The 27,841-nt window shown below is 37.7% G+C and overlaps 1 protein-coding gene across 1 annotated transcript in view; it reads right to left on the reverse strand.

The window, feature by feature from the left end:
- NR5A2 (nuclear receptor subfamily 5, group A, member 2) overlaps positions 1-27,841 on the reverse strand; it is a 78,257-nt gene that overhangs the window by 32,169 nt on the left and 18,247 nt on the right. The window contains exon 4 of the mRNA XM_010006683.1: positions 4,287-4,406. Coding sequence (XP_010004985.1) covers positions 4,287-4,406 — 120 coding nt within the window. The remainder of the gene's footprint in view (positions 1-4,286; positions 4,407-27,841) is intronic.

Genomic DNA, 27,841 nt, shown 5'->3' on the forward strand with positions numbered 1-27,841 from the left:
CACATTGCAAATCACTCCTTAGCTGTTTTCTATTATGAAATTTGGAGAGTTGTAAAACGCATTTCTGCTACTTTATTTCCTTTTGAAATGGTAATTGCTACTGCTGAGGGGCAACACAGTGCAGAAAATGAAGTGTGCAGCATAGGGAGGAACTTGTTTCTGAGGAAAAGCTGAGGAATTGTAATGATCTGAAAAAAGTGCTTTCTTGAAACACATACATACAGAAAAGCTTAATTTATGAAAATCCAACCAAATAAGTAACAAAATAAAATAAAATAGTCTTTTTCTGTAAGGGCCAATGCTACTTGGCTGCTGACTGCACTTTTTTCCCAGTGAAGTGGGGACAGTGGATTGACAGCGGGTAAAAGCTGTAAGACAATGGCTTGAGGGAAATGCAGATGTATGGAAATGTGATAGGAATGCCCTAAGGTAATGGGGTTTGAGCCAATCAATGCATTTGAAAATTAGAGTGTGCTTCTCACTACTAGCCCATTTAGATACCTGGTATAGAACTGAGTGGTGTGACCTTGGGGAGTTGGATGAAACTTGACTTTTGCACAGCTTAAGTGGAGAAGGCAGGTGTGTTCTACCTAAGTGGTGGTAAGTTTCTCCTTAGAGCTTCCCCCTGATTGTGATTGTAAAAAGGCCTGTGTTTATGAGTAGCTTTTATGAAGGGATATATTAAGGAAAGCAAGGAGTGATGCTTCTGAAAATTAAATTTGCTAACTTCTGTCAATAACCATGATCTCTCAGGTAATAAAGTAGGCTGTCTTGCTCAGGTCCTCAGTTAAAAGTGATTATCTCTAAAAGCCAGATGATAGACTGTAATTCTGCTCATAGTGCTTTGCTGGAAGCAGTAAATAAAAACATCTACTGCACTTCTCATCAGAAGTGTAAGAGTGCTTTCCACGCCTTTATCAATTAATTTTTATGAGATGGTGGCTTGGCTATTTCCCTGTCTCTGCTGGAGGAACTGAAAGGATCAGGGCAGCAACCAGGAAGTATGCAGCATTTAGTGCAATAGCGAAGACTAGTAATGCCTGGGTTTAGAACTGTGGATTTCCAGAATTATTTCACAGTTAATACAGAGGAGGCAAGTCTCATAAACACATTTGAATTGGCTTTGTGTCTTAGAATGACAATAGACTGAGTCTGATGCTGCTAAAATGGTCCATCTTGACACAGGAAATGAAGCAGTTGTATTGGATCACCTTGTTTCTTACAAGAAGTAACTCACAACTGAGCTAGAGTGCCAAAAGGCAGTATATGGCAGCTGTAGCCAGGAATGGCTACCAAGTAATTTAGAAATGCTGTCCAAATATGTACGAATTATGTTTAAAAAGTTAGAGTTCAGCTAAAGTTGAGACTTGCAAGGGATGTCAAATTGCTAGTTAGGGGATGAACACGAAAAATGTGGGACAGCTGCTGGATTCAGCCTGTGATGTAGAGGCAGCAAACAGACCAGGCTGAGGTACTTAGTGCTGCCTTTGCCTCAGTCTATGCTAACAAGGTCTTCCAGGCTCTGTGCTTTTGCAGCAGGGCTCAAGGAGGGGAGTGACCAGCGTGAGGTATGAGTTAAAAAAGACCAGAACTAAGGAAAAACTTTCTCCCCATGAAGATGATCAGGCAGGGGCACTGGCAGTTTCCATCCTTGGGGGTTTTCAAAGCTTAACTAGACAAAGCCCTGAAGAACCTTGTTTAAGCAGAGAGTTGGATAAGAAACTCCTTAAGATCCCTTCCAGCTTGGGTTAATCTGTGATTTTAAGATTTGAGGCTCTGGTAATTCTGGATATTTTAAACCTTCTGTTTAGCTCACCGAGTCCTGTCGATCTAAATAAAAGAGGTTCTTCCAATTAATGATCTTCACCCATGAAAATTATTTAAACAGATGATGTTTTAAAGTAAATGCTTTTGAGTGATGAATTGCATACAACTCATGTACTGGCACAGCAGTGGCATGACTACAGTACCTCAACTACCAGTGGTCTTCCTGTCGCCACACGTGCCATGCTCAGCCCAGCAAGAGCAGGCACAGTCCATGCAGCTGTGCCTGCTCCTGTAAGCACTCTGGCTTTTAATCTAGGATGACAGCAACCAGAGCTGAATGAAATCAGGACAATACAGTGGCATTTTGGATAGGTTTCAGACTCTTTCCAGATTCAAAAACAACAGCCTGCATATTTACTTCAGGTCTGGTGCCTCCTTATTTTTCCAGGAGAAACTGTGGTGCATACATGGGAGTACGTTCCCCAGCTGTTAGCAAGTGTGAAAGGTGAAGGGTTCCATCCATAAGGAAAGGGACTAACTAGTGTTTCTGTTTGCTGTCCTTGTAAATTGCTCCTTGCCCTCCAAGTGCAAAGAGGAATGTACAGAAGCTGATGGGAGACTCTGGGGGTGCTTGCACTGACTTAAAAATTATAAATTTTGGCATAAGAAAGCAAAATACATTTGAATGAAGGATTTATTAAACCCATTTGACAAGCCTGGGCCAAAAATGGATGCAGTCAGCCTAATATAGCCAGGTTTCCATTTACTTGGAGACTTTAATTCTGTCTGGAAATACACAGCTTCCCAAACCAGCTGATGGTTTGTGAGCAGTACATTTAATAAGCATCCTGCTACCTGTTGTCCAACAGTGATGAAATGCTCTGCTTTGCCTTGAGATCATCTGCAGCTGGGTTTTTGGTGGTTTGTATTTTTTGGGGTTTTTTTGCAAGAAAAGATAAAACGTGGCTAATGAGGTAACAATTATTACTGCAGAAAAATGGGGACAATGGCTAGAAATTAAGGGTATTTAGATGTCTCTAATAATTTCAATGGGATTTAGGCACTTTTAAAACTAGCTAATCACATAGCAAATGAGACATTAATTTAGCAGTTCTCTTGGGAACAGAAACCTGTCAATATACTTACAGCTTTATAAACAAAGGAATAAGCAAGCACCCTATGTGGTAAATAAAATAATTGCTGGTACAATTGTCCGTATTTTGCAGATGATACAATGGAAAGCATATCAGTAATTTTCTCAATAGCACCAATATAAATAAAGAGTAATGCAACTAAGTTTTGCTCATGTATTTAGGGAGTACAACTTTATCTCATATAGGTTAGTGACGTTCCATAAAGGTGCAGGAATCAGTGCCAGAGCTAGAATTTTAACTTTCCCACTCCTTTTTTTTGAGAAGTCAATAATTTCTCCTTTCTACTCCACACCTTTCAATCATAAATGCAAACAGTTATTTCTCCTGATTCTTATAAATACTTGTTCTTAGTGTCAAGAAGTGGCCACAGTTTTAAAATTATAATTAAAGGTATATGCAGATTCCATAACATGCAGGCACAGCTGATGTATCTTAGAAAAAGGAGCTCTTTCCCATGTGTTACTAAATTGAGGCAGTTCAGTTTGCAGCTACTTCAATACCAACGGGCCACCATTTCTTTTCGCTTTGAATCAGGAACATAAGGTACAGGCACATTTTGGATCTCTTTGATACTGTGATCTTTTTTATATATATATATATATATTTTTCTGTTAAAGTGGGAATAAGAATCTTAGGAATAAGGTTCGTATTTTACTGTCAAGTTCTTTGAGCTTTGGAAAATATAAGGGAGACAAAACTTCCTACTTTCCTTAAGTTTTCTCACAGTTTTCATAATATTTGCCATATTATTGCTCTTGCATTTTGGGAAATCCATGCATCTGATACCTGAAGAAAATTAACCCTTGGAAAGCTGTGCCAAAAACTGCATGGTGAATGCCCTGAGACAGCTCCTGAGGTGATACCTGCTTTTATAGTCTATGGATGGAAGAATATTCTCACACATGTGCATATTTCTCTAAAAGCAAGGTATTTCCAAGGTAGTAGCTGCAGGTTCTCTAGTTTTCTGACTCAGCTACTGATTCTTTTGAGTAAACCACAATTCTGAAGGGAAAATAAGCTATAATTGCTTAGACCTAAAGTATTGGGCTCGGGAGTTTTGTTGCTGCTGTCAGAAACCATTTTAGCTCCAAGGAAATACAACTTCTTGAGAAATGCTTCTCATCTGCTAGTTCTCAATCACTGAAGTATACAAGTATATTTGAAAAGCAAAGTGCTTATGATTAAGTCTGCTTTTATAAGTTTAACTGTAATCAGCAGACTAGGAACAGAGTGCACAAGCCATTTTATCTACACTATTTGTGGACAGTCTCTGAGAACCTAGGAGTACTTCTGACCTAGTTAAACTCCTGCTATTTTGAAAACAATTATTAAAAAGCTATCAATACTCTGAGCCCACATACTCACTTGTTGCCCAGTAACCAGAAGGATGGAGCCTTCTTTCCCATGTACCACTTGCCGATAAATGTGATCTAGAATTAAGAGTTCACTCCAGCAGTTCTGAAGCAACTTCATTTGGTCATCAACCTGTAAAGCAAACATGAAGTTTGGTGGCATCACTCTGGGAGTAACTCTTACATCACACTACAGAGTCAGTCTTTCTTCAAACATCTGGTTAACATTATGAGAACTGGAATAAAAATCTATCATAAATTATTCATCCACAAAGTTGCTATTTTCAGCTGAATAAACAGGGCACTGCAGAAATCTTTATCTGTTAAACATGTAGAATATTTACTACTGATTACATTCTAGGAAAGCAGAACTAGGCCATTGATATGAAAATTAATAATAATAGATATTTATTAAATGCTCCTGAAAATGGGATATTATTTTTACCCAAAACAAGAATAGCAGAAATTATACTAATATGGCTTTTCCCATACTAACCATCCTTGAATCTCTGCTTCTGGAAATAGTAAGGAATCTGCAGATTCAAGAGCATTACTGCTGCAACAAGCTGAGTCAGAACTAAGTCCCTTGCAAAGGAAAAAGTAGAGAGAGAGGTAAACACTCTCTCTAAGAATGGTTGTGGTACTGTGGAAAAAGAAGAAAACTTTTTCATAGACAGAAGCTGAGCAGCTTCAGATGTCATAGGCAGGGCTGTGCACAAGGCAGCAGTGAGCCATGAGACATACCTCTGACTGCAGTTGGTAACAGAAGGAACAGACTGGGCACTCAGCACAGGCAACCTACCTTAAGTTTTTGTGCAGTGTTACCTGGGATATACGTGTTATAGGACAACAAAGCACATCACTAAGCTGACTCCTATTGCAACTGGATTGCATTAATTTTGTTAATTTTAAAGACTGAAGAATAAAGATTTCCATGAAAATGGGAAGAAAAATCACAAATTAGTGGAAGGCAGACTGAATTTAAGCCATGGCAAGCATCAATATCCTCTGGACCTGTTCTTACAGAACGTACTGATTTCTTCCTAAAATGAAATAAAGTCTTTGACTTCAGACACTTGTCTGAAAGAGTTAAGAGATGCATACGTTAGCCTTGCTACAATTAAGTGTCTGGTGCAGATGTGGTAATAGCATGTATATAATTCAAAGGACTCTAAGAACCTGCATAGACAGCAACTGCTGAACAATTAAAAAAGCTATAAATTAGTAGAATTGAAAAAGAGAATATTTAAAGTGCAGTAGAGAAATGCCTAGAATTTCTGAGATGCGGAAAAATTGAAATTGGTGTATTCAGGGGTTCTAATTTCAATTGCTTGGGAACTAGATTTGATAATGCAGAGGAAACCACATTATTGGAAGCAATCTTGCATGAGCTGAATTATATAATGTAATAGATGTTTTTGAATTTTATCAGTTGACCAAATCAGTTTTTGAACTTTATTCTTTCAAGCTTGTTTTCTGGTCATACGGTAGACAAGGAAGTAATATTTATTACTAATAGATTTTTGTAGTGTCACCTGTGACAGTCACATAGTATTTTCTCCCTCTTTCCAGTCACTTGCCATATAGTTCAGACTTTAACAGCTTAAATATCAAAATCTCTGTTTTCCTCCTTCATTTGCCTTAACTTCCCTTCTCCCTGCTCGCAGTCTTCTCCCAGCTCCCAGTTTCTCACCCTTAAGTGTCTGTCTCAAATTTTTCCATCTTGCTGGACTGTGCAAGCAAATGAAATTAGGAGAGAAAGGGAGCAGATTAGCACAAAGCCAGCAGGGAGAAAATGCAGAAGAACCCATGTGTAGCAGATCTTATTCTCCCTCACAGGCTGCACTAGGACCCTTCGTTCTCGCTTTTATCCACTTCATGACTGCACCATCTATCTGGGATGGATGGAAAACTGCACAACTCATTCCCTCCACAACTGCTTTACCTAGAGAAAAATATAATTTAAATGGGGGGTTGGTTTGTTTGTCGTTTGTTTTGTTGGTGTTTGGTTTTTTTTGGTTTTTTTTTAACATTTTTTTAAACCCTCCTCTTCGCTCTTTAAAAAGAAAAAAAAATAAGGAAAACTGTATCCTAATATCTATGCCCAAATAATAGTTTAAGGTTGCAAAACGAAGCACAGTGTTATAACAGATTTGAATGCATAGGCACAGAGGGGCTGAATTAGTACTGTGCAAACACTCTCAGTTCTGATAGTTCAAGTGTTTTGCATGTTCACACTTTCCAGTATTAAGAGTAGTCTTTTATCATAGTTGTTGTTCTGCCTACAGTGACAGATAGTGCATGTATGATTAGATAACTCCTATAAGCTACATATTGATTGGTAACAGATAGAGGGAAGAGAGCAGTGCAGACTCTGTAGGTGGCTATATTACTAAGAGTAAAGCCAGTGCTATCACAAACTCAGCCTTGCTCCGTCCCTAGGCCGTCTGTGTCCATGCTAATTAATTTCTGTTCAGATCACAGAGCAAGGCTGTATTAAAGGTCTCTCTTCCTCTGCCCACAACATGAATTTGACTACAGAATGATTTCAACCAGCTTGTTAACTCGATACAGGATGGTAAGCGACCACATTCGTACACTACCTATCCAAACTTGTGTCATGTTTAAAATAAGTGATCATTTGGAGAAAATATTTTAAATTTACAGATTCTAGGACTTTTTACATAAAAGTGTTTTGTGATCGTTTTCTCCTCTGCGCAAAGATGTTACAAAAATAAAATAAATCATGATAACATGATAATTTAATCCCAAATTAGCATTTCACACAAAGCTATCACAGCTTACATCTGAATAAAACAAGCTGTGAGACAGTTTAAACATTCAGCATCTATGTCACAACAACCACCTGAGTAAGAGGTCAAGCATTTGATTATATGATAAATGACTTATTTCCAGCTAACCCATCTGGCTCAGCCACAGGCTTTTGAAAACAAACTACACTTTACAGATCTGGCTTTCTGAAGGCCCCAACAGCAGCTAGTCTGCAATCAAAGCTTACCTCCCAAGCTTTATCGTATCATTACTGAGCCAGTGCTGTGAGAACAGTATGAGATGGCAAAATCACAAAAAAATGTTTTGCACATAGTCTGTTCCTGCTGTTCTGCAAGAGTCATAAAACTAGCAACAGCAAACATCTGCTCATGGTCTGCAAATTGCTCCTCCATATTCACTGTAATTTAACCAGTGAAAGCCCATAACATGGATAGCATGAAAAGCACACTACACGTCTGAAACAGCGTTGCCTTCAGAGGGCTATTAGATTCAGCTGCCTCTACCGTCCACACTAGGGAGAAACAAGAGATGACTGTAAGGAAGGTTGTGGACTACCTGAATGCAGGGCAAGTGATCAACTCCAGCCTACTTCTGAAAGGCAGGCAGATGAATCAAAACTCATACTTTATCTCTGCTAATGCATATGAAATGAAAAAAATAGAAAACAACATAGGTCACATTCAACGAAAATGGTAACACACCACTTCTTATGTTAGAATGAGCTGTTACACTTTATGACATGTAACTTTAGCCAGAACACAAACACCTTTGAGCTTTCGTGGCATGTCAATAAATGGGTTGCAGAAGCATAATATCTGGCAAATGAAAATAAGTCAGCCTTTCACCAAAACAAGTATGTGCCTTAAACTGATCCTGAAGGCAAAGAGGCTTAAGTTTTGGTAGCCAAAGTAAAGACTGAGTTCTGAAAAAGAAGGTTCTCTGCAGAAAAAGTACCTTGTGGACTTCAATCTTCTGACTCCACAGCCAAAGCATTCTAGTCTACCATTAACAGGGTAAGCAGGAGAAAAGATAATATTCTGTCACCATGATAACTTAGCACCAGACTGGGACTTCCCTATAATCAGCATCATTTTCAGTTATGGTATACGTTGAACTAGAAACAAGCTCATAAACTTGTATTACTGGCTAACATTTGAGTTTTTCTGGTTTTGGAGAACTTTAATATCAATGTTTTAAGAACAACAACAAGAAAAAAAGATTCCTTTGTCTCAACTACTGGGAATGCTTATAAATAAAAACTGAATATCATACAGCCAAAAACTGGCTGCTGCAAGAACACTCCCAAATTTGTGGCAACTTCCTGCAGTAACAGGGCATTGACACAAAGATAATGTAATCCATGTCTTAGCTAAGCAAGTTGTCAAATGAGATATCCATTTCACAGCCATCTAGACTTGAGCAAAAGTGGGAGTCAATACTGTGCCCAGACAGTTTAATTTAGGTCCTCTCTGGCCAGTGGCATTCAGATGAAGACACACCAGTGTGGATGGTATAACTGGAAACTGGTATTGAATAAATGGCTTTTAAGGAAAGAGGTAGAAGAACCTAAGGGAGGGTGTGTATCTCAGAAGAAACAGGAGAGAATTTCTAGCACACAGGGGTGGCATGAAAAAGTAATAGTTATGGGTATGAAAAGAGTAAATCATCAGACTTGTAAAGCTGCTGTTAAGTGACAAGGAAAGAAGAGTGCTTAAGAACAGGCTTTAAAGTAGGGTGATGGGGAGGCAGTGCACTGAGAGAAGAGATAGGGAAGTTGGATGTCAGGTGAAACCTTGAAGATGCAGATGACGAGATTGGATGAGATGCAGACTTAAAAGGTTTGTGTGGCAGTAAGTGATGCTGCTGGGGCGGGGAAGGAGCAACTTAGAGAAGCAGAGGATGGTGGTTGTCACCAGCACAGGCAGGGGAAGTAAATGCATAAACAGACACTGCACACTTTGCCTGTGCAATATCCACTGACAGGTGTTGTGAGTACAGGTGGAGAGCAGGATGCAATGCTCTATATTCTGATAAGGTTTTAAGATTTTGTCCTTCCTGTGTTGACCTCCAAACGTGACTTCAGTGGTCTCATGGTAGAAATGTGTGCAGTCTCAGTATTAATTGATAATATTTTAGCATTGTGACCTCTGAAAGAAAGGTCTGGCCTGCTTGCTCTCTCTCTCCTTCTCCTCTGCCCCAGGAGGGAATCACTACTTGCACAGCCTATCTGCCACAGCACTCGGGAAGGGCTGGCTGCAGCCTGCACACTACCCTCCTTGCCTGAGCCATTGGTCATCCAAACCCTTCTCAGTAAAGCACCAGAGCTGAACTGCTGGATGGCTGGGTCGGGAGGACTGCATGCGTCTTGGGCAGAAATGGATGAAGGTGGGTTACAGTGCAGCAGTAGAGTCTATGCCCAAAGCATGGGAGGCTCCCCATGCTCTCTACATTAGCTTACTCTTCAATATCACTATAACATAGTCTTCCCCATTTAACACTTCTTAAAAATCAGATTTGTGAAAAGAGAGACAGAGATGTGCCCTCTCTGCCATGTCCCTTGACCCTTTCTTTCAGGGGGCTTAATGGAACCATGAAGCCTGGTGGAACTGTGACACTTCTTTGTGTCCACTGTGAAAGATGCACATGATGTTGCTCATCTGCACAGTGAACTTTATAGTGTTAAATATCTAAATACAGGTTTGAACATAGAATTCCCTGGGCATTATATGGAATTATAAGGTGACTTTAAATCACTTTTCTGAGTTCTCTGCTAACAAGAATTAGAAAACAGGCATGCACGACAATACGTTTAGATGCAATTTTTAGTTTGCATAATTTATGTTACCGATATAATGCAAGACACATAGGGTATTTCCAGGAGTGGAGGAAACAGGTTCTCCAGATCTCAATTTGAAGTGTAAAAAATCCTGAGCACTGTGGTGGCACTCTATCTCTTGGTGGGACTAAAAGATGGTTTGGAGTTGGGGATGGAGGTGTTACATTTGTCTGCTAAACCCCAGACTCCCACTCAGCTGGGTCCTGAGCTTTAGGTATGGGACTCAATGGAAGTTTGTCAGGCTTGTTGAGGCCTCTGTTGACACTGCAATACACAATCATGCATTATCAATTGTAGCTAAAGAAGGACTTATCTCAGAAATGCTGGTTACTCATCTGAAAAACTTTTTGTGCTGATGTTACAGATGAGGAAGGCTAGTGTGACACAAAAGTAGTATTGTTGCAAAGCATATGCTTCCCACAGCACAGAACGTTAATCATTAGAAAATTTTGTTTTCTCTGAAGAAGAACACTGAAATTGCCAAACAGTAAAATGAAGAATAATGTGTATGCTTTGCTGAAATCCACCTTAATCTTATCAAAACCACACTTTGTCTTTCTTTTAGGAAAGTGTTTCACAATATTTAGCATACTGTAACCAACAACTGCAGATTTATTACAGTTTTTCTTCTGAAGAGGTATTTTCATCCTAGCACTTGATGAATTACCTGTTAAAAGTTTCGGGGTCATGCTTTTTTTGTGTTACTCTAAGTTAAATATTGTCCTTATAATTATTGCTGCAATTCAGTTAAACAATGCTCTCACCTTTTACCCAGTCTACACCTCTCTTTCTGAGAATCCTTTTCCATCTCTTTTCATTTGCATCAAGTTGCAGTATAGCCTAGGGCTTTTCTGCTACTAAAAATTGAAAAGGGTATCTAATGATTAAAAAAAAAATAATTATTGAAATTTATGTGATAAAACCACGTTGGATTCAGCTGAATTGTTTTTACTTATGCTTCTAAAAGGGAATGCCAATATAGAAGTAACATGAAGCATTCACCTCAGTGCCACTGTTAAATTCTGTGGCCATTGAGTAGTCATTTCCTAGTGAATAAGAAGTGATTAAACATCTGTCTGAGCTGTTCAGCCTGAAGCATACAGGTTCAAGTAATGGTTGAACTTTCTTTCAAATGTAGCTAGGAGATCACTCACAAGTCATTGCAAATATACAGCTCGAGTTGTTACTCCATTTTCTTACGCTATAGTAAAGCAAATTGCCCCAAATCAAAGTTTTATAAGACAAGTGCACTCCAGAGGCTAATTTTCACTCCTGAATGAATGCATGGTTTTCAAATTGTTATGTAGGTAGAGAAGGGTTTGGAGTCTCCAGATGGGTTACTGCTGACAATGGGAAACCTGTGAAAGGTTGCTGTCAAAAAGCAGCACGCTAACAGTCAATGCAGTTTTAAAAGCAAATGCAAATAACTTTCAGAATAAGTGAATGCCCTAATAAAATGTGATTGCTACCTATAGCCTCGGTAATAAAATGCTACAAAGTTCAAGAAAAAATGGTTTTATATTAACTATGACTGTTCCATCTCTTTACTAGAAACCTGTGTACTATATAACATTCCTAGGTGAAGGCAATGAGTGATCTTTACAAGCCTGTCTTGGGTTAGACGACTGTCCTATTGCCATCTAGCTGTACTGTGAAGAGACTATAAAATCTGTCCAAGTTTGCTAGCATTTTAACATTTTTTCATTATTTAAAAATGAAAGGAAATAAAGAAATGTTTCTGTGTGTGCCTTTTCCTGCTCTTTTACAGCATGTAAAGAGTGTGTTATAAAGGTGCAATTATACTTGGTGTGTGCCTGCGTGCATGCACTGCTTCCTTTAAGAACTGCTGAATCCATCAGCCAGTGTCAGCTTATTTCAACAGGGAGTTCACCTATCCAAGATCTTAACTTGCTATATGCCTTGTGTGAATCACTATCCAGGTAAAGTTACTGCTGGGTACCGTGCTGAAAGAAAGCCTAATATGCTTACCCTTAATTCAACAAGAGAGAGGATGAGAGAACTATGATGCTTCATTAATCTCCCTGCTCATGGAACCATTAGTATTTGGAGTATCAGTCCACTTTTCAGTTTTTTATAGGACATATATAAGTAACTTACAGCACAAAGCAACATAAGACATTTGAAAATCCTCACAATTTTACCCTTCCAAAATGTGAAGTAGTGAGTACCTGGTGCCCATTCCTGGAATGGTGTGTGATGTTTCCTGCGTAGCAAATGCACCCAGGAAGAGCAATGGCTTTGAAACAGTGTCTCCCCTTGCAAGCCTCATTTCCCAGTTTCAGTGCTAACCTTCCATTGAGTCAAAATACTTTAATAAAAAGCAGCCTAGAGCATCAGTTCACACTCATCCAATTCTCTTGCAGGAATATAACAAAAGGTATGTGAGTCTAGGGGCCTGAGACTGCTGAAGAGAGTATGGGCAAACAGTAGATGGTGGCCCTACTGAAGAGTAAGACCTCTGTTCTTTAATGGATATTTGGACTCCATTTGGAGAGGATTCCTCTCTATTAAGAAGAAGGTAAACAACAAATCTCAGTTCTTCAAACATCAGATGAAGTGGCAGTTACAAGTAACATTGGGTGTGTGTGCTCGTGTGTGTATTATGTAGTGCATCAAATGCAACATATAACGCTCCTATTTTTCCTCCTGTTCCTCACATTTATCTCTGTGCAAACTGCATAGAAATTACTTAGTATTTTATAGTCAGCATTATTTCTGATGAATTATAAATGTGTTTTTCTTAGGTTCTTTTTTGGGTCTGTTTTTTTTTTAACTGAAAAAAAGAAAAGGATTTCTTTTTAGTCCCAACTGAAAATTTTGCTTACAATGCAGTGTTTCTTCCTTGTCAAAGTGTATGCAAAGATAAGGGAAGAAGAAAACAAAAGCTTTTCAGCATCTGTTTCACAGCATGAAGAAGAAGGTGTCTTCTTCAGGACTAGATGCATAAAACTGACCTTTGAAATCCTACTCCTGTAAGTATCTCTACTGATGTTAGCACAGCATAAGTTTATGCATAGTTGGGTTTAGAATTTAAAAAATAAATCAGCTAATGTAGCAATTTTGGTACTAAAGCTCTTTTGTTTCATTGAATTACTTGGAAGTACATCTGGTTTTTCTGATGTTAACAAACTAACAGCAAAAATGTGCTGTGCCATATTCTTGACTCTTAACTTGCATGGATATACGTCCTTTGACTTCCACTTAAAACCAATCAGAATTAGGCCCACTTGATTCATTACTAGCCTTGCAGGTCTGATCTGCTTTTCAGGATGCACAGTGATGTCCTCTAGTGAATCAGGAGACAAGACTGAGTCTAGTAAACTTTATGGTATTGCAGTTGAATTTATTATCAATATATATTGAACCAGCAGTTTAATTCTATTGTGCAGCAGCCTTTGATTAAAGTCTCTGTGGTCTTCTTCAAGTCACACATATTTTAGTATTATTTGAAAGGCTTTCTAAAACTTAAATGTTTCTGTCCTGTTTGGTGATTTACAGAATAAATTATTATTCCATTTTTCTTACAGCTATCCCATTGTCCCAGCTGACACTTACTCTAAGAGTCTAAACTTTACCTCTTATGTTAGCTTGCATTTGTAAAATTTCTTAGAAAACGGCAGCTTCAAATTTCAGCAGAGATCAGTACAACACATGGAGGTGGATTGTTACTAGCGTAAAATATTAAAGACAATGGCCTAGTAAGAACCAAATTTATTTTCCGCAAAATAAAGAGTCTATTAAAACTAAATCAACTAAGTAAGAAATGGAAAACAATTTTAACTTTTGACACAAGAAACATGCTAATTTCAGATCCTCCAATAAGGTAACAGGCCAGCAGAATAATCTCTCAACACACTTAGGGTCCTGTTATTTCAAGTGCTGCATGCCCCAGAATGCTCATGTTTGCATACATTGATACAAGAGTTACTTACATTGGCTCTTGTTTGAATTACACTGTGTGGTTACTTTTCTGTTTAATAGGGTTTCAGTTTATTTCCAGTACAGCTATTCAAGGGGTTGTGAAGTATGGGGAGAGGGCAAGCCATAAGAGAAGTATAACTTTACTCTTTTAACAGGTGACACCTGCAAAGATTTGCATACACAGCATTGGACTGTACTCACACTCATACCGATGGGAAGAATTGTGATGTGAAGGCTAAAAGGAGTTACAGCACTGTATATGAGAGAAGAAAAATCTTCCAGGTAAGGATTAGTGATAGCCAGGGTTGGACACTGATAAACCAAACAAAGAATCTAATACCTTGGATGTTCCATACTATTTCTGGTTATCACCAAATCAGCCGTTTTATACTTTACATGTTCTTTATCTTTTGATTTCACAGTGTTGCAGTCTTTTTCAGGAATTAAAATGTTGGTTTATATTTTACTTTTAATAGTCCTCTTAATACTTTTGATAAATATCCAACTATGTAAGGGCAGATACTTCCCTCTTCCCATATTGGAATCACTGAAACATGTGGATCAGGAGTCTCAAGACTGGGAGCTGTATTGTGCTAAACAGGACAGACAGTCACCTCTAACACACCTTTGGAAGTAGAAGCTGGTGTTACCATAACACACAGCACTTGCCAAACAAATATATTCCACTGTGTTTTCCTTTGTTTTGTAATAGAACAGCCAAAAAAAAACCCCCCAAAAAAACAACAACACACAAACAAAACCCAAACAAACAACAAAGAAAAACAAAAAAACCCACCACCAACAACAAACAAAAAAAGCCCTCACAGCAAAAGCAGTAAGAAGTAATGAGACAGTATCTTCAGTCAAGATGTGAAAGGAGATGGTATACTGATGAAGAAAAAACACATGAAGGTTGTCTCACATCCCAAGGGGTACAGCAGTAAGTCACTGAGGCAGAGATTAAATGAGAAAGACGACCCAATGATAAGGGAGAAAGTGAAAGGAAATTCAGCATTATGAAGGGGGTTTGTCATGTATTAAACCAGTATCCATCTGACTTGATAGAAGAAGTTGCTTAAAAACACCACCACAGGAGGATGAACTCATACAAGAAGGCTGTGGAGAAGTAGTGAGAAGATGTGATGCATAATCCAATAAGCTACTGAGCATGGGAATGATCCAGAAGAGTTAGTACTTCCTTTACATTGTAAAAGCATTGCAGGAGGCTCTTGGCATGCAGCCACTACCATCTAGCTAAATTTTTTCAACTATGAACATTGTCTTCAAGAAATTTAGCTCCTGTCCCAAAAAAAATCAAGTGTAAAAGAACAGACAGAGCTATTAAAAATCACAGGAAGTGTTGATTGAATGAATGTTTAAGGAGTAGGCAAGTATGTATTAAAATGTTTTTCCATTTTTGCCTTATTTTGGCTTTGTTTCATTTATTCCCACTTCCTATTTCCTGTATTCTAATTTGGAAATCTCTGAAATATAATTAAAATAAGGTTGTCACAACTCTACCCAGGTCCCAGACACACATTAGCAATGCAGTTAGAATTAACATTGATGATAAACCAAACAAAGAATCTAATACCTTGGATGTTCCATACTATTTCTGGTTATCACCAAATCAGCAGTTTTATACTTTACATGTTCTTTATCTTTTGATTTCACAGTGTTGCAGTCTTTTTCAGGAATTAAAATGTTGGTTTATATTTTACTTTTAATAGTCCTCTTAATACTTTTGATAAATATCCAACTATGTAAGGGCAGATACTTCCCTCTTCCCATATTGGAATCACTGAAACATGTGGATCAGGAGTCTCAAGACTGGGAGCTGTATTGTGCTAAACAGGACAGACAGTCACCTCTAACACACCTTTGGAAGTAGAAGCTGGTGTTACCATAACACACAGCACTTGCCAAACAAATATATTCCACTGTGTTTTCCTTTGTTTTGTAATAGAACAGCCAAAAAAAAACCCCCCAAAAAAACAACAACACACAAACAAAACCCAAACAAACAACAAAGAAAAACAAAAAAACCCACCACCAACAACAAACAAAAAAAGCCCTCACAGCAAAAGCAGTAAGAAGTAATGAGACAGTATCTTCAGTCAAGATGTGAAAGGAGATGGTATACTGATGAAGAAAAAACACATGAAGGTTGTCTCACATCCCAAGGGGTACAGCAGTAAGTCACTGAGGCAGAGATTAAATGAGAAAGACGACCCAATGATAAGGGAGAAAGTGAAAGGAAATTCAGCATTATGAAGGGGGTTTGTCATGTATTAAACCAGTATCCATCTGACTTGATAGAAGAAGTTGCTTAAAAACACCACCACAGGAGGATGAACTCATACAAGAAGGCTGTGGAGAAGTAGTGAGAAGATGTGATGCATAATCCAATAAGCTACTGAGCATGGGAATGATCCAGAAGAGTTAGTACTTCCTTTACATTGTAAAAGCATTGCAGGAGGCTCTTGGCATGCAGCCACTACCATCTAGCTAAATTTTTTCAACTATGAACATTGTCTTCAAGAAATTTAGCTCCTGTCCCAAAAAAAATCAAGTGTAAAAGAACAGACAGAGCTATTAAAAATCACAGGAAGTGTTGATTGAATGAATGTTTAAGGAGTAGGCAAGTATGTATTAAAATGTTTTTCCATTTTTGCCTTATTTTGGCTTTGTTTCATTTATTCCCACTTCCTATTTCCTGTATTCTAATTTGGAAATCTCTGAAATATAATTAAAATAAGGTTGTCACAACTCTACCCAGGTCCCAGACACACATTAGCAATGCAGTTAGAATTAACATTGATGTTTAAAAATACCCTTGAAGAACCTGTTTTATCTGGGCTGAGGGTCACTAATCTGCCTGAGAGTCTATTTCTTTTAGAATACAGGGTCTTTAGGGAAGGGATTGCCTATTTTGTAATTATTATTTTTTTTAATGCAGTACCTGTTTATGTTACTATAAATCTAATTGTATAAAAGGGTTGCCTGACTTCACGGAGCATGCAGAGACACGTCTCTGAAACTAAAAAGTACATTGTACATTGAAATGTCTTTCAATGTACACTGCCAGCCTTGAAAATGGATGCAAAATGTCCAGTTAACTAACACAACAAGATATTATTAGTGAAGTATGCTGTCTCCTTACATATATAAATGTATCAGTTAAACAACACAATGAGGATATTTTGCTTAATATTTTTTGTAGTGTGGCATAACCATATAACCACACATCCTATGAAACACCATCCTAGGTATAGTAGTATAGAGTATCCTGAGCTGGGATTGTAAATAAGAAAGGATTTAATTATAAACATCTTTGAGGCTGATTCTACAATTCATATGCAGACAGAAATTCAGAAATGCCTGGGCTTCAATAAAAGACTTCAAGAAGCAGGTTCTTAACTTGTATTGCTTTATATCTGTAAAGGCTCTGATAATGCACACATTTTTTTTAAGTACAACCTAACATAAGCCAACTTCTAAATTCAGCTTCTGGCGACAGCTCCTTTTATATTTCCTCTTGCATGAGCACACACGCCACCAAAATCCAATCTACTGTGTCAAATATATGCATTTTGAAAATATATGTCTATCTGATAAATGGAGTTGAATCTGGGTTTTTCAGGTTACTTTAAACAACTAAGAAATGTGCATAGTTTATTTTTTAGCTCACGTGTTGCATGCAAATTGTCTCTTCCCTCAGTGCGATGTGCATATGAAGTTTCCTGAGATGTCTGAACTAGATTCACTGTGAGTACTTCTCCAGAATATGCAATAAAAATGTAATTCATTTCTAGATATCATCAATATTCTGTCATAGTATAAGGGGAATGGACTAGATGATCCATGAAGTCTATTCCTACCCTCATATCTATTATTACCTTTTATTAGTAAAATTGCTTTTTAAGGTCACTTACATGTGGTGATTCACTTTACGCAAATATTTGGTACATTTGGCCACTCAGGTATTTCTTCCTGATCTTTATACAAAGGATTCAGTACAAGGAGAGAATCAAATGAAGCAAAACCCTTGTATTTTGTTGTAAATAATTCATAAAACAATGTTACAACCCTTACTCCCTGAGAGGCATCCACATAATAAGCCACCCAAATGAAGCAGCAAAAACATCCACTTCCCCTGACATGGGTGTGCTCCTGACAGACTCCTCAGGGTCAGAAACCCATCAATCTCTTTTCACACATGAGCTAATCAATTCAAAGAGGGAAGTGCCAATGAGCTATTAGATCAATATGGTGAAGTATGGAGATTGATCTTATCCCAGAGTGACTACATTAACAAACTCGTCAGTGCGACCTCTGCCCTGCGGTGCACATTATACAGGATTGCAAGTCTGATATCTGAATGAAGACCTCAGGTCATTGCTTTTAATAATCTGCTTTGCTGAAAGAATTAGAGGTACATCTGTGAAGGGATGAGTAATGATAATATGAGGTGCTTTCTTTTCCTCCAGTCTTGGAACACTTGCAGAAATCACGCCAGCTTTTCACAGCAGCGAGTAAGGTCGACTGTCTTGCACAGAACCCTGCTCAGCCCTGTGCCTAGCTATTGACATTTGAGATGACACCTACCATACAACCAATGGTATTTTGCTCTACTGCTGAAAAATTAATTAAAAAATCTAATAGTAATAGATAAAAAGTACTTGCTGTGTCAAAATCCATTCAAACCTTGAATTAATTACTCCAATGGGTTTACATGAATGGCCAGAGCTATAGCGGAGTCTGGGTGGTGTGAACTATTTTGCTGGTGTAGGTGGGAGCACAGTAGCTGCCATTGCTGTGAAAGTTGCTCGTGGTGCTACCATGCCTTGAGCATATGCCCACCAAGCAAAGTGTTCCAAATAGTTGCATCATTTCGAGGTCCAGCCTTGGGAGTCTTCATCTGTTTTCATTTAGGCCAAAGGTCAGTGACTATGGGGGGGACTGATTTGATCAGAGGAGCCTGGCTTCACAATATTTGGGAGCAATACATGCATAGATCCGGTAACATTATCTGGTCCCTTAATCAACCTGTGCTTTTAAATGTCACCAGCAAGTCTGTACGTGAAGTGATTGCAATTTATACAACCATCTCGGGCCTCTTGTTTTGAAGACTAATCTTTTTGATACCTAGTTCCAGAGGTGTTGAAAAAGCTACACTTTGTTGTCTCAGAATGTGATATTCATATTGAGAATATTTTTAAACCCCTGAATAATCTCATTGCAATGAAATATTTATGGATATAACACATTTTAATACTGTATTTTTATTATACCCAATGTTTTTTATTGTTCTTTGTATAATTGAATCAATGAATTAAAAGAAGGTTACTAAAAAAGGATTAATGAATTTTTAATGAAATTGAATGATATAACTTCTGTTATTCACTAAAAATAATGGCAGATCTATCAGATTTGTACAGATAAGAGCTTTGTGAGTTTATCTGAAAGCCCACATAATGGCTCTCATTTAGCTGTAATCTAGAAAAACAGCCTGAGCAATCCTGTTCAGGTTTTTAATTCATTGTTTATGTGTATGATCTCTTCCGCCTTGTGATCAGATCACCTGTCTAATCATGAAAATATGAATCTGTTTAGCAGATACATCTATTTCCAGTTAGAAAACACCTTTTGAAAACAATGCTTTTTTTGATGGAAAAACCAAGCTAGCCATACAATACCACTGCGGAATGTTTCTGAACTCTTAGGTTAACAGATGGGGGAAGTGGTGAGAACTTTGTACATTAATAGAGAAAATGTGGATGGTTTAATGCTCACGCAGCTCAAACCCTTCGCTTGCCCACCAGCCTAAATTATGAATACTTTCTAGGTAGAAACTGCTATCCTTAAAAATATCTAAACAGATTATATATTATATTAGTATAACATTGTGATTGAAATTTTAATAGCAAATGAAAGCTACACTGAAAATTAGAAAAACAGTTGTGAACTTAGCTCTGAATGCTACACATTATTTGAATGTTCCTTGAAATGAAGTGTTTAATTTTCTATTGTTTTGTGATGAATACAAAAATAGATAATTAAATTTTATATTAGGACAAGATATATGTATTATGGAGGAGGGACTTTATAATGACACTTGTAGAATTGTATTCCTATTTTTTAATGGGAGATATGTTATCAAACTTCTTTTAAAGAGAAGGATTCTAATATTTCTTCTATCTTCAAGCAGAAACTGAGAGAGTATACGCATAATTCGTACATGTGTATGGTACACAAGAAACTCCAGTGTTGCTTAAAGACTTGTGTGAATTTTCTGAGGCCACATAATTTATAGTGGTGAACCACAATTAAATGAATCACAACACCAAAATGGGCATACAATTTTTTCTATTACTGTGATGTGGTTTTTACATCATGTTCTTTCCAAACAAAAAAGCTATTCTATAATTGAAGTGTTTTACATTTAAAACATTTTTAGAACTCTGATAATATGTTTCTATCTTTCCACTTGTAAAGTGAGGAACTTAATACACATCCAATAGTTCAGGCCTCAGAAGGACTTTGATTGGGGAAAGCACATTACTCATTTATTGAAGCTTTTGTCCTGATCTCACTGACAGGAAGCAGACATGTATTTTCACTAAAATGAAGGCAATTCTTCTGAAGCAGGGCAAGGGAAAGTAAACTTACAGAACAAAGAACTACAATATCTTTTCCATTTATAATAATGTATTTTAAAAAGTATCTCACACTCAACAAGTGCTTAAAGTAAATGCTGCCTCCCAATGGAAATGTGAAGTTTGTTTCCCAATAAAATAAACTACACAATTCCTAGTCATGTTGTTTTATCAGATATTGAATCCTTAACTTACTACTAGTAAGAATTGGGTAACATTCCTTCTGGATTTCAATATAAAAGATTTTGTTTTAGGAACTTGATTCTGTTGGCACAAAATGGAAAGTTTCTGGAGTAAGTGGGATGTTTTTCAAGTTTAACAGCTACTTGAAAACTCATCAGGAATATGAGGAAGTGAAAATGGATTAGTGGTAGAGTTCAAATGAGGTCATGAAGTTAATGATAAATAAAATTTATCTTATAATTCCGCAATTTACCACATAGCTCCACAACTGGTAACTGCAGTATCAGTGTCCCACATGTGCTATCAACAGACGCATGTCTGCTCACAGAGCCTATGGCTGCGTTAGGCATATCTGCTAGTGACATCTATTTAGATGGTTGCTATGTATCTGAGTACAAATAAGAGAGACCCATTATTTTATAATCAATGGCACATGCCACTGTAGTTTCTGTGTAACATGGGAATGGCTGAATGGATTTTTTTTAAAAAAAAACCTCTTTCCAGTTTCCACTGCAAGTAAACAATTGCAGGCAGAAAATGCTTGTGAAAACTTTCAGAACAAAAAGATAATCTTCTGGGAAAGTTACAATAGATTAAAATACATGTCTAGAATCCAAATGCTTCCTCAGCCTTGACAGAATAAATAATAAATGCTTTCTAGGTAACTACTGCAGCTCTTTTGATAACATATATATTAATAAATTAAAAATGTCTGTAGGTTGACAAGTGTTTTGTGGGCTTATACTGGAAAGCTAACAGCTAATTATGAAAGCCTGACTTGACTAATCAATTATTCAGATGAACATTAGGTGCCTATTATAAGTGTAAACATGGGAATTATATTTCCCCTAAGTAACTTTCTAAAATAACAAGCCAAAACCATGCAAATTTGAAATGGAAAGAAATGGCAGTATTATGCAGCTATTGCACATGCATAACTTCCACTGAATTATTCAGGGAACACTGAATTGGGAGCCTTAGTTTTCTGACTCTGAGCAACACAGCAGTAGCAGCACATGCCGTGTTGTATTTGTTATGCATGTAATATTGATTTAGCTTGTTCTTGCTGGTCATGTTTCAAATTAATTTCATGTTTAGGAGGTAGGGGAAAGGAGAAGTATCCCTGAATTGATATTTGTAATATATTTTTATGCCTGTTGAACAAAAGATTATCTGATAAATTAATAAGTGGAGGAAGAATAAGCCTTTGAAAAGGGGCACAAGTGAAGTAACGAACTGTGTTTTGAAAAGGTTTATATTTGCTTCATTTCCCAGGTCCTGCAATGTAAAGACTGGGAGAGTGCTAGTATTACACAATGGATTCACTGGTGTTTCATTTAGTTTTTGAGGCACAAGACACAATAAGGTAAGGCATAATTGTCCTTTACATTTAGAAAAGACCATGCTCTTAAATGGAATACAGCAACAGGGAAACCAGAAATAGATGTGACCAGACACCTGCTGACAAACAGTGACAAATTCCACTGACACTGCAGTGACCCCCAGTTAGTCAAGATTTAATTAAGAGGTATAATTAAGCCAGTGGAACAGAACACTAATGAGTGGTGTTTTTTTATATGGGTAATTACACATAAGAATACAAAGTAAGCTAGGGCCCATAATATATCATTAAAATTAACAGTATAGAATGACAATCAGAGCTTCAGGTACTTTTTTTCTATCTCTGCAGTAATGTAGGTTGAAACAACCCAGCTTCAGTCACGCATCTATACACATGCTAACAAATGCCACTGGCCCCATCCTGCATGTGTCTAAGCACACCAGTAACACGACCTCGGTGGCACACAGCACACCAGTAAGGCTAGGCATCCATGGGTTTGCTGGGCTCTGTCTGTCATTGTGTTTGCATGTGTTTGTGCCATGCAGGGGTCACCTCGGCTCGTTTTCTAACAAATGACATTCTGTTGCTATTCTCTTACAAGTAACACATCCTCTAGATTTCATTTATCAAGTGTGTTGATTACAAGGAAGACATACGTTACAAATTGTTCCTCTGCTTGTGTGCACATTGGGCACAATACACCTTTACAATCAAAGAACAGAGATTTCTTATTGCAGCGGTATTTTATGCCTGATCCAGTGCTCTGGAATTTATTTTGGGTTTCTTTAGACAGTTCCAGAAAATAGCTGAAATGTCTTTGGCTACTCGATATTTGCTTATACTTCAAACAAAAAAGTATTGTAAAGTAGATTTACTAGACAACATGTTAAACTGGGGTGGAAAACATCATGAATAGTAATAACAGTGGTAGGGGAAATGCAATTTTCCTACAATCTCAAAGAGTTAAAAGAGAATGCCTATGTAGTTTGGGGCCAGCCCTCTGCTGGGATTACTCTATCTGCTCCCAGCTGGTAGCCTACAGTTCATGACAGCCTTTTATCCATTATCAAAGCAACAAGTGGAAAAGCAGATCCTCCTGCCTGCTAATACACTGTTCAGTTCTCTCTGTAGAATTTCTGCTTCTAAATCTTTCCTTTTAACAAGTCCTCAGATTTCCTTCCTACTGCTACCGGAGATACCAAATACATTTCTCAAGTCTTTAGCTCACTTGTCTAACTTAAACTCTGCAGGACACTAAAGGAAGAGAGAATAATTGCATTACAACAGGACATTTTCTACAGGAACTGACAGAAATGCAGAGTGAGCCTGATCCTGCTCACACTAGAATGCTGAGAGTTTAGCAACTGAGTTCAGTGGCAGCAACACCAGATCCTAATTACTCAAAAAACACAGTACTGATATAACACTTCAATTACAATTTCAGACTGAGACACAGTTAGGCTTAAAATTAATACACCACTAATTTACTAATTATTTATGTAAGTACAAATTTTACTGTAGCAAAAGCAAAGTAAACAGAAAACACTGACACGACGTGCATCCTGTGCTTACTTTGCTCTTTTATTAGTATAGGAAAAATAAAAAAGGTAGAATTGGGAAATATTTAGATATAATGAAGATAAAATATTTCAAGCAAAATTCTTTCCACTAAAGCTGAACATGTATTTATTTATTAAAATCAATCTCAATGAATACACTTTATATAGTAAAAACATACATCCCATTTTCCTTAAACCGTGCTGTTATAGAGTAATAGGTCTTCAAAACACAATCCTATATCAGTTACTTCAAGTATATATTTTAAAATCAAGAGAACAACCTAGCAGGCTCTTATGTCAGCTATGTTAAACCCTACTATATGTTAAGGGATTTAAACTCTGGTTTTTAAATAGAATTTCCCACGGTTTATGACAGTTTTGCAATGACAGAAGGTGCTGTGATTATGCCAGCGTGGCAGTGAACCCAGGACTTGCTCCCTCCCTGAACTGAGGCCTTTGCCAGCATCTCCTTGTGCACGCCCAGGTGCCTCCTCGCGCCGGGCGTTACAGGCGGTGCAGGGGCCAGATCCTGCCGAGGCTCTGCCCTGCCCACAGCTCCGTCCTGTCACACTTAGCAGAACTAGACCTCTGTCTCTAACCCTACCTACTGAGGCCTGTTACAGATTTTTAATGCACATGAAAACAAGATTTGGCTCTGGATCCTCTGGCTCTTTTCTAAGGCGTGGGCAATAGTGTCTTGTTTTTCAGAGGTGCCTGAGTTAGCTGTTCTGGATAGGGCCTCAGTGAATGTAACCTTTAGATATGGAGTCACTGCTTATGGTTTTCCCAAGAGCTGAAGCACATGTGAAAACCCTAACAAATCTGACACAATAAAACTAGAGAAGTAGAAAAATCACGTAAATTATTTCCCTGGTTTTAGCTTTCATGTGCTAGTATAAAATACAGGATTAGCTGGAGCTACTTCCACCCGGGCTGCAGACACACGTATGCATAATGGATCCCTGACATCTCCCCCATTTTTGTCCCCGCAAGGCCGCTGCTACCCAGCCACGTATGAATGAACAGAAGTGCCTTTCATCCCCCACTTGCCTGGCGCTTCAAAAGGAACTACGAAAATAGCAGCAACAAAAATCCAGCCGCCTGCCAAAGGGCCCGCACACGTCCCATTCTCACAGGCATGCGAAAGGTTGGAGAGCTCAGCAAAATTTTTATGTACGGGAGCAGGCCCAAGGAAAACTCACACGCCATAACCAATTGTGGACAGAGGATCATCTATCAGCAGACAAATGCAGGAACTCCAGAATGTCTCTCCTCAAATGAAATAATATATCTTTGAAAGCCAATGCCCGTTTTAGGCCTGAGGCCCATATATCAAGCCTGAGAGGCTTGTGGATACGCTCCAGGGCCATTAACCTTCCACCTGTTTCCCCTTGTCCTTCAGGATGAGACCCTGCCCTTGATTTTACTCCCTTCCCCTGTTCATCTTCCGACAGAGTGTAAATGTAAAGCAGAGGGCCTGTGAAATAATTCAAAGGCAATGGACCAGGGACATGGTTACAAATCTCTGCCACTGGCACTGTGACTTATGCAGGCAGTTTGTCACACATGAGCCAGGTGACCTCTGTGACATAACAGAGAAAAATATCGCCCGAGATCAAAAGATGAGATTCAGAGCACTCTAACTAACTCTGGTGTACACAGCTACGCTGCGCGGTGGCCAAGGGTTTCCTCTCTTCCGAATACAGCTCACTGCCTTTGCTAGAGGGCAGGCCCTGCTCCTGCTAATTTCAGTAACCACATTTTCTTTTGTCTCTTCAGAAATCTTCACTGTAACCTGAGTCTCAAAATTTGCCTCCTACTGAAGCATCTCTTTTTCAAAGAAAGACAATTAAATTGACAAGGACAGACAGCAAAATGTCATTCAGTGCAAAAAAACCAGTATTATCTAGATGGTGGAACAGTTATTTTTGCAAGTGGGTGTCTAATAATCCAGTAAGTAATCCAGTAAGAAAAAACTAAGTAATACCAAAACTCTATGAGCACATGCTGTCTCTGGTATTGCAATGAGAAGTCTTCCAAGTCTAAAACACTGGTTGTTCAAGTTTCAAGAGGGTTAAAATTAAAGTAGAATTAGTATTCCAGATGATGTAATGTACCCAGATAACATACAACTGTGCTGATTTGTATTTTACAAAGAGATACACCACAGAACTAGAATAACAGTCATTTGAAACAAAGCCTGATCAGGTTCATTATTTTCCTTTAAACGTCAATTCATTTTTCAAGCTGTGTGCTACAGAGGAAGTTTTCCAGCTGTTTTGTACATTCAGGACTTCTCTTCTGGGTGCAGACAGAAGAATAAGGTCCAATCAGTGTTCCTCTTTCACTCTCTGTACCCGAATGGTATGTCTGGTACGGACATTTAATTTTGTCCATTTCATAAATTAAAAAACCCCACAACTGTCACAGTATCCCTGGCATGATGATGAAATGAGAAATACAACTGTAGCTAGATCAGCCTAAATCCCATTCTAATCCTAAATCACTTTGGCACTTGACAACACCTAGTTGATGAAAAACTCAATTTAACCCATGAATGTATATAAAAATAGACATATGCAGACACACACACGAAAAAATCAGCACATGGCTTACAGTTGTGCTAAACATTATCTCATCAGCTATTTCATTATGTTTTATCACATGCTGACTTTGAAAATTTTGGAGAGTCCAAGCTCTTCTCAAAATCATCTGAAGGTGTAGTGTTTCACCAAGAAAATATATCTAAAATCATTAAATCTAAAATAATTAAAAAGTTGAACTGTGGATAGGGCTGGAGGTGAAATCATGATGTAGTTATAAAGAAATGCACAGCTGAAAATCATGTTGTGTTTCTTGACTAGAGCCTGATGTAAAGTATTAAATGACTCTGCTGCAGAACAGTGCAACAGTAACATACTAAATGTAAAATTAGTATTACACAAAGATTATTGTGAAGTGTTATCACATGCATTTGTAAAAATAAGACAATTGCTTGATTTTAAAATGCTAAAATCTGTTGCTCTTGTTCTGTCCTTGTGATTACACACACATATTCCTCTACATCTGAGTTTTGTCACTGGTTTCAATGAACTCCAGTTCAGATCCCAGATGTCTTCATTTTTGAAAACACCTTCAGTGTTACTTTTCCATGTAAAATATAGGTGATATATACAAGAGTTCTGGTAGTCAGATCTTTACCTCTTTTTGACATTCCTACTTAATATGTTAATTTGTATTAAGGCCTGATTTCAACCAGACTTTCTGCATCCCTTAAAAAAATATATATATTTGATGTAACCCTGAAAAAATTATTTCATTCAAGTATTTAAATTATTTTCACTGAAGTATTCGTTAAGTATTTTATTTAAAGGAGCACCTAGGTCAATCCATTGCCTTTTATTGCAAGTGTGATCTAGTGCATCTGCTTTTGTAATATAGATGAAATTTGGAAATCAAGGCTAGGCATCTTATGTTACTCCAATAGACGATTTTACTCATTTGAGTGATCAATTTTGAATGCCCAATGGCTTATCAGAATTTTCAAGACAAAATGTTATTATATGTATATAAATACTATATAATGAATATAACAAATTATTATATTTGTAAATACAACCTTAGATACACATGAAATTAATTGTCCCGTTTACCTTCCACCATGGGCTTTTTGTGTAAACAGCTACTAAGCATGAAATATTTTAAAATATTAAATGTTACAGCACCCTGATTCTAAAGATTATTTGACTCTTGTTGATTTTAATATAACATAATGTCTTGTCTTGACAAAAAAAGTCTTAAATTAATTGGTTAGCGTACTACACAGATTCTGCAAGTCCAGTTAACTGTATTTTTGATTGCTTATGCCTTCCTTATTTAGTCCTTTAAAACAAAAGAAAACAAAGAATATTTAACATTTAAAAAAATAAAAAGAAAAAAAATAATTGGGGCATGAATCATTCCTTACATTCTTTTCCAGCTACAGACAGTTTCTATTGGGAAAAGTGCCATATAGTATCGACAGTGACAACAAATTGTATTGTCCAGTGAACATCTGTTTCCGACTCCCACACTGATATTGCAGGTTGAGTACTTCTGAGTTAGTCTTCACAGGCAGCCTGACCACAGAGGAACTGGAAATTACTGGTACGTTCAAATTTTATTATTGGAACACAGGAAAACTTTATCATCATGCTGGGAAGTCCTATGTCTTTTGAAATATTGGAAAGAAGGTTACGTTAGCACAGAAAGCCA

The sequence above is a fragment of the Chaetura pelagica genome, unplaced genomic scaffold (genome assembly GCF_000747805.2).
Source record: "Chaetura pelagica isolate M959 unplaced genomic scaffold, ChaPel_1.0 scaffold69, whole genome shotgun sequence".
Taxonomy (NCBI): Eukaryota; Metazoa; Chordata; class Aves; order Apodiformes; family Apodidae; genus Chaetura; species Chaetura pelagica.